The sequence below is a fragment of the Coffea arabica genome, chromosome 2e, assembly GCF_036785885.1.
Source record: "Coffea arabica cultivar ET-39 chromosome 2e, Coffea Arabica ET-39 HiFi, whole genome shotgun sequence".
Classification (NCBI taxonomy): Eukaryota; Viridiplantae; Streptophyta; class Magnoliopsida; order Gentianales; family Rubiaceae; genus Coffea; species Coffea arabica.
In genome coordinates this window covers 903,967-917,884 of record NC_092313.1, presented here as the reverse complement: position 1 = coordinate 917,884, position 13,918 = coordinate 903,967, and the positions used below count along the sequence as shown (strand labels likewise).

General features: G+C 38.1%; 2 protein-coding genes and 1 long non-coding RNA gene across 5 annotated transcripts; 1 reads left to right on the top strand and 2 right to left on the bottom strand.

Moving 5' to 3' along the window:
- Window positions 1–3,665: 3,665 nt before the first annotated feature.
- Window positions 3,666–9,067, bottom strand: LOC113733388 (uncharacterized). The gene is made up of 4 exons (XR_011840026.1): window positions 7,076–9,067; window positions 6,773–6,842; window positions 6,164–6,398; window positions 3,666–6,037 (listed from the first exon to the last, which is right to left on the bottom strand). It is a non-coding gene; the product is annotated as an uncharacterized lncRNA (long non-coding RNA).
- On the top strand, window positions 3,966–6,130 carry LOC113729891 (rhodanese-like domain-containing protein 14, chloroplastic). Of its 3 annotated transcripts, none has more exons than XM_027254204.2 (7): window positions 3,966–4,200; window positions 4,347–4,393; window positions 4,850–4,942; window positions 5,306–5,444; window positions 5,536–5,638; window positions 5,885–5,958; window positions 6,050–6,130. In XM_027254204.2, the coding sequence occupies exons 1-7, from the start codon at window positions 3,966–3,968 to the stop codon at window positions 6,061–6,063; spliced, it is 705 nt and encodes a 234-aa protein (XP_027110005.1). In that variant the 3' UTR covers window positions 6,064–6,130. The 3 variants fall into 3 exon arrangements, with proteins under 3 accessions (XP_027110005.1, XP_027110004.1, XP_071934091.1); XM_027254203.2 differs by having other exon boundaries at window positions 5,843–5,958; XM_072077990.1 differs by having other exon boundaries at window positions 5,885–6,130.
- A 939-nt stretch (window positions 9,068–10,006) lies between the features above and the next one.
- LOC113729890 (AAA-ATPase At2g46620-like) lies at window positions 10,007–12,371 on the bottom strand. The gene has a single exon (XM_027254201.2). The coding sequence runs from the start codon at window positions 11,732–11,734 to the stop codon at window positions 10,301–10,303; it is 1,434 nt and encodes a 477-aa protein (XP_027110002.1). The 5' UTR covers window positions 11,735–12,371; the 3' UTR covers window positions 10,007–10,300.
- Between the last annotated feature and the right edge of the window lie 1,547 nt (window positions 12,372–13,918).

Below are 13,918 nucleotides of genomic sequence, written 5' to 3'. Positions count from 1 at the left end.
TTATTGGGGCACAGGGTAAGAGTAACAATGAGATTGACACCGGTCATGATCTCTTTATTTTTGGAATAATTAGAGATTTGTAATAGTACCAGATGTGTACTTGTTTGGACTGTCATTTTTCTTTAAAAAAAAATTATTTTTCTAATCACATTTTTTATCTTTTATATTTTAAATTGTCATCCTCCTATAAAAAAATTGTATAAAAAAGCAATCCAAATGGAATCCTTATCTGATTGCTTTCCTTATTTGCTCTTCTATCCTTGTCTGATTGCTTCCCTACCATCACTTTCTTATATTGTAAGTCACATGGGGGGTGTACGTATTTTCAACCAATAAATAAATGAAGTGATCTTACCTTCATTGTCACTTATTCTTCAATCAAAATTAGGGCAGTGATTGATTTGATGACGTGTCATCCTTTCGGAAACGGAAACAAAAATTTTTTTTTTGTTTTGCAAGCATTCATTACATCCTATTACTGAAAATGTTTGGTACATAATTACGTCCAAATAATCATCCAACACCCCGTTTTATTCATTTTCCTCTATTATTTTGGACTCAGACCGAAAGATATGAATCAGACAAGAAAATATGTAGCATTTTCCTTTACAGAAAATAAAGAGGAAAAAAAAGGAAGCAGAATCTTCAAATGTACTCCCTCCGTCCCATTTTGATAATCCTAATTTTTTTTCACACAGTTTAAGAAAAAGTAATTAATTTTGTTAGAACAATAAATTTAGGTTGCTATTTTTCTAAAATACCCTTACATTAAGTAAAGTATAATTTTATATTAATTATTCATGAAAACTTAAATTGATGGTTTATAAGAACTTGAATTGATGACCAAGAAAGAATCAATCCTCATTTTACATTATTTCACATTTGGGCTTGAAAGAATAGCAAAGCTAGCTTTTCATACATCAATATGTTTTGAAAAATCTAAATGTATTAAATGGGATAGGTTAACAATCTATATTAAATAAGGGAATTTATATTAATAACAACCTACATTGAATAAGGGTATTTTAGAGAAATTAAAAGATAACTACGGCCTCGTTTGAAAGGTGAGTTTTTTGGGTGTTTGTCTAAAACTTTACTATAGATTACCGTAGAAGTTGTAAGAAAAATTTTTAGGATAAAAACTTTTTGCTTTCTTTTTCTTTTTCTTTCTTTCTTTTTTCTTTTCTTTCCCCTTTTCTTTTCTTTCTTTCTTTTTTCTTTTCTTTCCCCTTTTCTTTTCTTTCTTTCTTTCTTCTTCTCCCTTCCCCCTCCCCCGGCACCTCTGCCTCTGACGGGCAAAAATCAGCAGTCATGGGAAAATTTTTTTTTCCCTTTTTCTCTCCCCCTCTTCTCCCTCTCCCTCTCCCTCTCCTTCTCCCTCTCCTCCCCCATCCCCGTCGCCCTCAGTAGCCATGAGAACTTGCAGCCATGGATTTTTTCTTTTGCTTTTTCTCTCCCCACTCTCCTCCCCCTTTCCCGCCACCCTCCCCCTCTCCCTATTTACGATCTGGTCGCCCAGCAGTCATGGAAAATTTTTTTTTCCTTTCTCTTTCCCTCTCCTCTCCCCTCCCCTTCCCCCTCGCACTCCGACACCAGAGTAATGGAAGCCATGGAATTTTTTTTTTTTAGCTTTTTCTCTCCCCCTCTCCTCCCCCGCCACCCTCCCCCTCCCTCAGCTGCGATCTGGTCGCGCAACTAGATCGCAGCAAGCGGGGGAGGGAGAGGGGAGTGGAGGAGAGGAGGAGAGGGGGTGAAGGAGAGGGAGAGAAAAAAAAAAAAAAAAAAGGCGATGCCGGAATAGGTGACCGGCGCCGGGAGCGGTGATGGCTGGTGACGGAGGACATGGTGTGTTGGATGAGAGAGGAAAAAGAAGAAAAGTTGAAGAGAAATTTTTTGTGTATTAGATGAAGTATGTAGGTTAAAAACTTTGATAAGTTTTTTGGGGTTCCTGTAGCAAAAGGTGTTAAAAAACTAGTATCATACAAACTTGCAAAAAACCTGAGATTCCAAACAGGCAGTACATTTTTCAATTGAAAAGTGGACTATAATTTGGGATAAACGAAAAAGGCAAACAGGACTATCAAAGTGGGACGGAAGGAGTATTAAGTTATTTCCACAGAAAAAAAAAAAAAAAAAAGTTGTCCCTGCAGAACAAAACCAGGCTGAAGTATGCGGTGCCTGATCAATTACACCTGATGATGGCACAGGAGCCCATATTGAAGATTTAATTTTTTTTTTTCCATTTTTGTGGGAAAAGAATAAAATCAGAACGTTCCTTGAGGACTTCAGATTCTAAATCCACCTAAATAAGCGAAAGCAACCTCTTCTTCTAACAGCCGCAAGCATGAGGAGAAGAAAATAAATTACGTTGTCCAAGCATAAGCCCACGACACTAAATTGATCTCTTTACAGAGAGTATCTCTTTCATAATTAACATGACAAAGTCCTAGTCATTGTAATACTCCCAAAATACTCTTACTCTTTATGTCATGGTTTGTATTTTGATTTGTCCCTAAATACTTGTCATGATTTAAAATAGAAATAAATGAAATTCAACTTTTCCATTATATCCTTGATACAACTCTCGAGGTAAAGCATTTAAATCATATTCTCTGAATAAATCGTGCTATAAACTACTACTATCTTTGTTTTAGGTAGCTGTGCCATTTTTAAAATTTTAACCTCAACTTACAAAAATTTAGAGTTTAATTGAAGGGCAATAATGAAAAGACATTTTTTTAGTAGCTTACTTGTCTCAGTTAAACTTCATTTTTTTTTAAAACTATTTACAAGGTTGACCATAACATATAAAATGGGAGTGAGGAAGTATTAACTACCGAAATATGCATGCATCCCAGAAGATTGGATTATCGAGGCATGTAATGCTAATATTTGAGTACTTGATGATGGGAAGATGGACCCCATTAAAAAAAAAAAAATTTCTCAGTGCTCGCCATAAATCCTTAGACTTAAAGAATGGTGCCAATACCATCTAGTTCACTATTTGTATTGGTAATACGAGTATTTGCTATTATTATTTTTGGGAATTTGACTTGTTCCTTTTAATGTATATTAGCCTATAAAGATCTTTATTTTGATGCCTTATCTCTCATTAGTGAGAAAGGCACATCTTATGAATAACCCATTTGTATTGGTTTTGAAAGGTTTAACAACACGAGAAACACCACAAAAATATTATACAAATATTTTTAGATCAAAAATAACAAGGGGACCACATTGTAATACAACATATGAGTAATTAATTATACGATGTGTACTGCCCATTAACTTCAATGGGGAAGTAAATATAATTTCACAAGGACTAGAGAGAGTCTGCAGGACTTTTCTTACTTAAAGCCCTCAACGAAACATAATAGAAAATCAAGTTATACATGTTGCCTTTTCACTAATATACCATGGCAGGAAGAGGATGAGACCAATAATGGTTTTTTTTTTTTTTTCAAGGGAAACCCTGGGTGGGAAGGGGAATGAGCAAGACTCAAGAGTTCTACCACAGTTAAGTTTTGGTTTGTGGGACTTGAGTTTCATAACCACATAATTAAGCCAATAGGTATATGCTTTTTGGTTGAGGCGGTGGAGCGGGTTAAGCTAACCACATAATTAAGGAAAATAAAACCATAAGAAAAATATGTGGAGAAAGAGAGTTAGGAAACCGTACGTAATAAAGCTGATAGGATAAGGGGAGACGAAAGAAGTCCATAATGGCAGAGAACCAGCGCACCACAGCCACGACTCCAGATTTTGACACTCCGAAATATCCACAAGATCCCTGGCCCACTAACTTCCACAACACAAAAGCACATTTCTCAGAGAAAGGAAATCAAACGCAGAGGAAGAACCCCAGGAAGAGAAAGAAAGCTTAGCTCGCATTTCTCTTTGAATTTGATTTGAATTCAATCTTGATTCACGCCTGATATAAAAAGCGCATTTCTTCTTTTAGACATATGGCTTCCCTCACCACTTCAGTCAATCCACATTCAACTTGCTCTTTACATCGCAATTTTCATTCCAGGATCCCAGCTTTTAACTACAATTATTGCCCGAACTCTGCTAATGAACCCAGCTCCTGTTGCTTGACCCCTAAAGCCATTATTCAAAACTCAAGCAGGACAAACTCAGGCTCAACAGCTGCTAGATTCACTGTTCGAAGCGCCGCAACCAAACCCGCCAAATCACCAGGTACCTGCTATTATTGCTCCTATGACTCGTATCATTTTGTAATTGCAAACTATAGAAGACCTCAGAAATGCACCCATGATATATAATCACAAAATCGCAACATTTAAGCATAATCTCAGTGATTTCTTTCCTTTTGGAGGGATCAGCTGAAGAGGACTGGTCGATTAAGAGGAAGTATCTGCTTGAGAAGAAGGTAATATCTGATTCACTATACGACAAACCATACTGACACAAGCAGGCATGCACATTGTGGACACGGCTAAAGAATGCAATTACTTCATATAGGGTGCATAGTCTCTCAGTTTACAGGTTGTCTCCATCATAAATTTTAGAACCACATTTTTTCGCAAGTGCATACGGAGTTTTGGATGCTTCAGATATCACACAAGTTTTAACATTCATCAAAACTTTTTTAACACAGCAGTGGCTGTTTAATAGTTACTTCCAATGCCATGTCCATCTATTTAACCGTAGAAACCTTTTGGTCATCCAGAAGATAATAACCACATGTGAAGCAGAAGTGAGGTTTCTATGGATCCGAATCATTTTTTTTTAATTGATTCAAAATGAAAACTTAGCTTATGTATGGCAAATTGTGATAAAATTACAAATTACTTCATACAAGGCCTAACCATGCCAGATTATGTAGGTAAGGAGTGTCGAGGTGAACGAAGCTTTGCGACTTCAGAAAGAAAATAACTTTGTGATTCTTGATGTACGTCCAGAAGCAGAGTTTAAAGAGGTAAATGTCCTTCTTCTGCCATAGAAACAGAATTATGACTCTTGATTTGAAGTCAGAAAGAAGTCATCAGCAGCAACCCAAATTTTTAATGTGCACACCAAGACACGCAAAATGCAAGTACCAATAGATCGATAAGTACTTTTAAGTATTAAAACACTTTTCAAGACAGGATACTTCAGACCTAAGACACATGGATCATTTTTGCTAAAAAAGATGCACTGACCAAATTATGCAAGATCTTCTCTCACACTAGTGTAGCATATAGATCATCTGCCTTGCCCATGGTTAGGCAAACCAACTATAATTTCAAATGTCCATGCCTGTTTTGTAAAAGCTTTACTAAATGATCATTTCCTGGCATAGGCTCATCCGCCAGGAGCTATTAATGTTCAAATTTATAGGCTCATAAAGGAGTGGACACCATGGGACATTGCCCGGAGGGCAGCATTTGCATTTTTCGGCATCTTCCAAGGAACAGAAGAAAATCCAGACTTTATGCAAAGTATGGCTCTTAGCATAAATCAATCAACTTAAGGCTTATGGAAAAAGCTCTGATGTAAATTGAGAACTAATTTTTTAATACTTGAGAGCAGGTGTGGAATCGAAAATAGATAAGAAAGCGAAGATAATAGTAGCTTGCTCATCTGGTGGTACAATGAAGCCATCACAAAGTCTTCCGGAAGGGCAACAATCAAGGTATTACATTTCTATGTTCAAAAATCCGGAGTCATAGTGATGTGCCAAATATAACTAGTGGAAAAAAAATATATATATATATATATATAAATTAACGTGTGTGAAGACAGTGCTACATAATGCAAAGTGTTAAAAAGTTCATTACACTGTCTGCACACTGTACAAGGGAGAAGATTCATTACCTGCTTTTGTTACTTTATGTAGGTCACTGATAGCAGCTTACTTGCTAGTTCTCAATGGTTACAGCAATGTCTACCACTTGGAAGGAGGACTAAATACCTGGTTTAAAGAAGGATTGCCTGCAGCTTCTGAAGATTCAGGTTGAGCCACAAATTTTGTTCCCAATGGACTCAATTTTAACCTTAACATAATAGTATCTAATAATGTGTGTTTCTTTACCTGCGATGATAGTTGTACAGAAATGAGTTTCAAGAAATTAAGGATTTGAGGATGATAAAACAATGGTACTTGAGTCAGCATATTCGAACTGCACATGCATCTTATTCAAAGAAAGTTCTTCATTACCTTGTTTGTTGCTTAAGCCATCAAAGAAGCCCTTGCCATAGCAAGAACACATTCATAAGTTTCATTTCCTCCAATGAATCCACTCATGCACAGAAGTACAACCAGGGATATGAGTAGCTTCGCAAAGCTCTCCATCATTGAGACCCCTCCAGAGAGATGGTCGGGGTTTCCGGCTTTCAAAATTTTCAGGTGAGACTGCCACTTCCTGAATATGCCAGTTCTCACTCCTATCATCCTACAGAACAATAAAACCGTGAAATTTTTTGCAACTAATGATATTCTTTTCCAAGAAAAGATGATTCACCAGCTATCTGTTGCACACATTTTGACCTAACAAAATGAAAACATTGCACTTAGCCAAGCATAAATTACTTGACCTTGATGAGGTCGCTATTCCTATTGCTTCTTTGAGGCAAGAAAAGCAAGTAATGCAAGAATATTTATCAAGAGAATATCTCTCATTAATAGACGACATTGAACTTGTTTTCCTTCTATGCACATGCTGATATAAAAGAATATTGTTTTCCTTCTTTGAGTGGACTGCAAGAGAATAAACCTATTAACATGCTTTTCAAAAAGAATAATGTAGGGTGATGAACATGATGGTACCTGATAAATAACATACATAATCGAAGTATCAATGTTCCCTCTCCAGGTCAAAAATGTGAAGCTTCCACTGCTGAAATGCTAATAACTGTCATTATGGGTTGTCATGACCATTGGGTTTATTGATTGTTAAAGAAGGAAAGGAATGATCACAGACCAATAGGCAAACAATTGAAAGAGGTGAAGGATGACAGAATCAAAAAGCTAAATAAGGTCATCAAGGACATGATTGAGACAAAAAAATATATCGTTGCTGACAAAAAAAAAAAAAAAAGGACATGATTGAGACAACCAGTTTCCACTTACAGGAAAAGATCTATTTTGCACAATGACTTCCCCAGTTGGATCTACAGCTCTCTCTTTCTGCTAGACATTCCATAACTACGGATCGAACTTGCAACCATGATTTTGCATAGAAATGAGCACTCCGATATGAAAAGTTTAAAAAAAAAAATTTGTTCCTTTAACAATCTTGTCATGCTTAAGCTATGAGTTGAACGTCTGAAGTTGTGCAGGATGATAGGAAAACAAAAGTTTCCAATCAGCCTAGTACTAACTTCAAAAATATTGTCGAGTGGAAGACAAACCCAACTCAGAATAGTGAGAGTTCAAGGGGAAGTCTCCTCCAAAAATTCCTTCCCCGCTAGCTCCATTGCTTGTTGAAAGGCATTATTTTCATGCTCGGGTGATTGATCAAAATGAGTCCAATCTAGATTCAATCTTCCAACTCTGGAGCACAAGCTTGTGTTGTTCACAAACCTAGGAGGCTGGCCTGTATTGCATTGATTTATTCCATTGTCAGTAGCATCTACAGCCAATTAAAGCAAAAAATTTGGTGCAAGTTGATAAGCATCTGACTAATGACAGAACATACACGGGCCATGTCAAGAAGCAAGAGCAATACCTTTCTATACTGCCATTCCAGTCAATCAGCTAGCTTCCCTTGTCTAATCTATAGCAATAATAAAACTAAAGAAGCAACTCCTTGGGAAAAGGACAGGGAAAACCAGAAAGAAGATAGGATTCAAAGGTTTCATTTGCTCAGTCAAAAATATTATTGGACCGGTAAAACAGTACTAAGTCCATGAACCATTCAGGACAAGGCTTACAATACACGGTTGGATTGTTACCTCCATGAAGTTATAAACTGTCAAAAATAACAGGTGTACATCTGGATGTCCCTCATCTAGCTGAACCTCCTTGGCAACTATCTCCTTCCCATAATGCTGGAAGTGAAAAATCAGGAACAGAAAAGGATAACCGCAGATTGATAAACTTATTTATCTAACAAAGTAATCTGAATAACTGTAAATTTCACGCGCCAACAACTCTGCTGCTAGACTAAACCCGCTACTGCTGCTACTACTAAAAAACAGGCACCGGATCCAGGGCTATGGAAAAAAAAAAATACAGAGCACCGAGAGATTTATGGGCAAGTAAAAGCTACCTTGCAGACGAGGCCGGCACTGCTAAGTTCAGTGGAGTGTCCATAGCCAAAACCTCGTTAAAACCTTCCTGGTGACGGTCGTAACGGTCTATAATGCTTGGGGTCATAGAATCCTCCAACATCAAGTACAGCAACAAGCCCTTCCAGAACCTCGAATGAATAGGTTGTTTTTTCCTAATTAGTCACTTTAACAGCAAGAAAAGGGGGGGAAAAAGGTCCGGGCAGTCATAACAAAATTATTTTCAAAAGTGCCTGGGAATCGCGGGTACGGATGATTTGGGCATTGGAGAAGCTGTTGGAGAGGCGAATCATAAAGCAGCCGAGAGCTTCGTCGCAATGAAAGCTGCCACTGTTGAGTACCCACTCGTTTGGCGCTATGTGAAAAGAAGGAGGAGGAGGCAGCGCAGGTGTAAGCCCTAAAATTACCAAGAGAGTTTGCGATGACGACGGAGCTGTAGCGGCAGAGGAACGACCTCACCGTCCCCGATTAGATGACAATCCAAATTGATCGATTCACTCTGTACACTAGTACCACCAAATTTTAAGATTAGCGAAAGTAACTGATTAGACGACAATCCAATCCTCGTAGATGAAAATTTCCTGAATATGCATGCGTTCATTCCTGCAATGATCTCATGCGGACTTTCGTACTTTGTGACACGAGTAAAATTTTGCATTAGTGTTCATTATACCTGCCATTAGATCACAAAATATATTTGCAGAGAATTAAATCAAGCACCTCTTTTTATGTCAAGTCAGAACTAATTTTGTGAAAATGGCCACAAAAAGATTTTGCAAAACAGTAGAGCAATTATCCAAAGGGGGCATGGCATGGCTACTAGATTAAGAGAAGAATATATGGACCTGGATAGTATACTAAGGAGAGTTGTTGGAGACCAATTGTAAATCCGCGTATTATCGTCATCTCTCCATCATAAGAAAGAAAGAAAGAAGGATATACTATACTTAGTCCATACACGGAGAACATTCACATTCAGCTATGACGATCGCCTGATTCCCAATTTGAATGCCATTCTCATTCTCAACGCTGCGAAATGAATTCCATGTCGTCATATGCGAATGGATTAGCTTTGATACTACTACTTCTACTACTAAATTTTCATTTTCTAGACCAATTTAGCAACATTCCACATCCAAACCCTATCGAAGCAGTAGTGATATGATTCGATATCACATATGGAATGGACATATCCATCTTCTTTCGACAGCACATATACGCTGCGTCATGTATTATTCACGAACCCACCACTCGCTTTGGAGATATAGCGTAACCAAACCAAACCAAACCAATCCAGTAGAAAGGAATAATAAGGGTAACCTTTGAATCTTGTGAGGCGTCGTGTTATCTACTAGGTAGCCCCCAAAAAAAAAAAAGTCATCCTTTTTTATGCCTTTATTGATTGATTAATTGATATGATATGAAAACGGTAGGCAATCTCGGCGCCATTTTGCAAAAAAGTCAAAATCAGACATAAAATGCAACCAACGGACGTCCAAAGTCAATGACCATTTTCAGAGGGCATCCCAATTTCAACAGGCCATTGCCAGCCCCCTCCTTCCTTCTTCTAAAGGCGTTGAAACCAAAACCTCCTTTTGTCGCTAACATTTATTTTCTGACTAGGACCGCCCCCGCACTTTGTTTGGGTAACTGCTAGTACATCATTAGATCGTTAGACACCTGACATGGACGAAAGGAAAATTTTCTGCTATGTTGTTCTTGGGAAGAAGATCCCAGCAAACAAATAATAATTAATGTAATGCTATGCTACTTAAAAATGGATCTATCTGTACTGCTACAACAATCGTTACTGTAGTATCCTGTGGAAGTTTTCCCGCTAAACATTAACGCTGTGCTAATTAAATATACTACAGCAGTAGTATTTTTTCCCCCAAATGCTAACTATACTATGGAAGGAAGATAGGAAAAGGGGAGAGAAAAAGCCAAAAATATCTTTACTGGACTATTGAGCACAACAGCGAGAGAAAGACAGACTACTCTTCTGAAACTTTAAACGGGGTTTTCTGATTTGGTGTAGTTTGATTGGTGGACGGGTGGGCACGACTCAACTTTCTTGTCGACCAATTTCCCTTTCCTTGTCATCCAAATCTGCGGATTCCCTTCGACTCCTCCTCAAGAATCCATATAATTTCCGAAACTCCTTGACGGTGGAAACACCGGCGTCTTTACACAATATTCCCGAGTCGCCGGATTCCTCCGCTGACCGAACCGACCCGTTGCGCGACACCCTGCCAGCTAACTTGGTGTCCGCGTTATTCTGCAGCGCGGATATTACGGATTTCAAGGCCCGGCTGGGAGAGGCCCGGTTGGCAATCATAAGCTCGCCAATTTCGGCCGGACTCAAACTCGCCCCGCTTTGGAACATCTCTTCCACCTGAGGGAAAAGCTTGTGCTCCTTCACACCCAAATGGCTGTTGGCCAAACTTTTGAAGGCGTTGAAATCGCAGAGAGGGAACTCCAGGTGAACATCTATCCTCCCGGGCCTCAGAATCGCGGGATCAACGTGATCCTTGCCGTTCATTGTGAATACCATCACGCGCTCCTCGCCGCAGCACGAGACTATGCCGTCCATGAAGTTGAGGATCCCGGACAAGCTCACCGCCGTTGATTTCCCCGTCAGATGGCGCTCCAGATCTTCCATCACGATTAGCGACTTGCTCGTCGTTTGCAGCAGCAGCGACCTCAAATCAGAGTCGCCCGATATTTTGGACAGGTCGACGTCGTAGACGTCGTAGGAGAGGAACTTGGCCATCGCAGCGATGAATGTGGACTTCCCGGTACCGGAGGGCCCGTAGAGGAGATAACTCCGCTTCCAAACCCGGCCTAATCGGTTATAATACTGTTTGGACTTGAGGAAGGATTCTAAATCCGACTTGACTTTGTTCTTCAAGTCCGAGTCCATCACGACCGAGTCAATCGTCGCCGGATGCGTGAAGGGAACCGACCTCCACCGTCCGTTTCTCTGCGGCTCGTCCTCGACGTTGATGTAAAGTTTGACATCCTTTCGCTGTTCGAGTTCCTCGAAGACCGTATGGATATGCTGGAGGTAGGGGCGCAGAATTCTGCGCTTGTCGGACTTCCTGATCTTGAGAACCAGCGATTTCAACCCAGACCCGTCGCATTTCTGGTTAATCCAGAACAATCGAGCGCCGAGGAAATTGTCGAGGACGATCTGGTTGGGGTCGAGGACGAGGTTGATCTCGTTGGGTTTGGCACCGGAGAAGAGGTTGGTGAAGTCGGAGTCCTCGACGGCCGGGAGAGAACTGAGGTAGGTGTGAACTTTTCGGTAGAGTTGATTTTCCTGCATGTGGTCGTTGAATTGGGGAACTCTGTACAACTGGTACACGTAAAATTTGTCAGCTAAAGTCCGCCACCAATTGTTCGCGATATGCAGAATGGATGTTCTGGACAAGAATCTAAAGATTAAAAAGGGGACTACGATTATCAACAAGAATAAAATTGGATTTAGAAAAAACATGGTTGATGACGCGTATGATTTGTGCCTAACGATAATTACGAAGGAGAAGAAGAAAAAGAAGAGGAAAAAAAAAGGGGGGGTTGGGTTGTTATTGCCGGGAAATTAAAGACGAGCTAAAATGGAGAAAGTAAAGAAGGGTGAGAGCGACGGAGGAAGAGGGCAAACTCCTCATCTGCCAAACGATGGAGAAATGATGGTGCGGGAGCGACAGGGAAAAGGCATCATCATCCGGAAGATGATTTGATGATGATGAGAACAGGATAATAAACCACTAATAGCAGTAGCAGTATAGTATTATAAAGGAATACTAGCAGTGCTAATTATGAAGCTAGTAGTATAGTAGCAGTACAAATGAGGGAGAGAGGGTTCCGGAGTTGGAGATTTTGGAGGAGGAAGGAATGAGAGGAAGAAGAACGTATCAGATTCATATATGGGGATGGAAGAAATTAGGGCCATCTTTAAATGGCGTGTTTGCTTGGTTTGAATTTCAGCTCCAGGAGACGGCTATTGCCGGCGCCCTTCCCCCGTTTAATTGGTCAAATCATAATACTAGTAGAATATACTTGTAGTGTGTATATATATATATATATATTGCGTGAGAAACAGAGAAGAAATGAACGAACGCATATATGTCCGCGTCTGAGGGCTAATTGATCAGAATATAGACGAAAAAAAAAAGGTCAGACAACTACGGTTCTGACATTGGATCTGTATAAATCTATGTCAGCCCGGCACCTGACACACCAATTTTTTTTTTTAAAGTTGTCAGGTGCCGGGCCCTGACAGCTTTTTAAAGCTAATTCAATTTTCTGTCTTCTGATTCAATTGTTAAGAAGCCGCAGAGTTTTTGTATTTATGAGATGTCGACTAATAAGTGGTGCTTCTTAGTTGGTGGAATCTCACCTTAGTATCCAGTTGTTTAAATTTGTTTAATGGATTAATTAAATTAGTTTAACTAAAATTGATGTATTTAGCATAACTTAAGTATAGATATTAGTGTTATTAGTTTAATACAATTTACTTTATTATGCAAATTAGTTGATAATTAGTTTATGTTATTTAGTAAACAATTATTTGAATTAGTTTAGTCGATTAATTAGTTGAATTAATTGTGGAATTAGTTAAATTTAAGAGGTTCGATTAAATGAATTTAGATGTATTTGGCGAGGTTAGTTTATGTTATTTAGTATATGTTATTAGTTTAATTAGTTTAAATGAATTTCGATTAAATGAATTTAAATGAATTAGTTTACTGTTTAGGGTTTAATGTTTAGGGTTTTAGGGTTTAGGGTTTAGGGTTTAGTGTTTAGGGTTTGGGGTTTGATCTTTTGCATGATGCAACATGTCACAAATTGGAATTGATAATTACTAATCATATCACAATTTCAGCCTTACGATATTTTCTTGAGAATAAAATGAGAAACTATAAATGAAAGAGGAAAATTCAAAATTAAAAGAATATGGATACTAGATAATTGTATTTCAAGTCAAGTGATTTGAATATTTTTTAATCATTTAAGGAAAAGATAGAATTCTACAGTTTCTCTTTTTCAATTTCAATCATTAAGATATCAATTTTTGTGAAAAAAGAAGAAAATTTAAAGAAACAATAAAGTGACAAAGAAAATATAATACCACAAAAAAGGAACAAAAAAATGCCAGAGAAAGAAGAGTTAATAATAGTATAGGTATAATTGTGTCCAATGCAAGATAAAGCGAGACAAAAAAATTGTTAGGAGCTACCGTGAAAAATGATATATATTTTAAGAAATTTAATTACGACGCCTGGATTTGCTTGGATTGTAAGTTATTTGGGATATTTTTACTGTAACACTTTTTGTGATGTGATGTATATGAGATAAAAAGGTAATTGGGAAGATAAAAAGGTGTATTGAAAATTGTAATGATGTTGTAAACAAATAAAATTGAAGAAATAATGCTCAATCCAAAATATTATAAAAATTTTTGTCAAGATGCCTTGACCCAAAAATTTTTTTTTTTTCACCTTTTGCGTGTTTGTAAAAGTTGAATGTCAAATGTGTTTTTTATTTTTATTTTTCTATACCGATTCAAATTTTGACTCATACTTATAGCAAAAGTTACAAGCACCATTCTCATTGATCTAAACTAAAATAAGCCCAGCTAGTAATTTTGTTTACTTTTCCTATTTGCCTCTTTTTTTTC

Bases quoted from the DNA above. Each gene is read 5' to 3' on its own strand.
- LOC113729891 (XM_027254203.2), top strand. From the start codon at position 3,966: ATGGCTTCCCTCACCACTTCAGTCAATCCACATTCAACTTGCTCTTTA. The intron at 4,201-4,346 runs GTACCTGCTATT...TGGAGGGATCAG, and splicing joins CAAACCCGCCAAATCACCAG to CTGAAGAGGACTGGTCGATT. The intron at 4,943-5,305 runs GTAAATGTCCTT...TTCCTGGCATAG, and splicing joins CAGAAGCAGAGTTTAAAGAG to GCTCATCCGCCAGGAGCTAT.
- LOC113729890 (XM_027254201.2), bottom strand. From the start codon at position 11,734: ATGTTTTTTCTAAATCCAATTTTATTCTTGTTGATAATCGTAGTCCCC.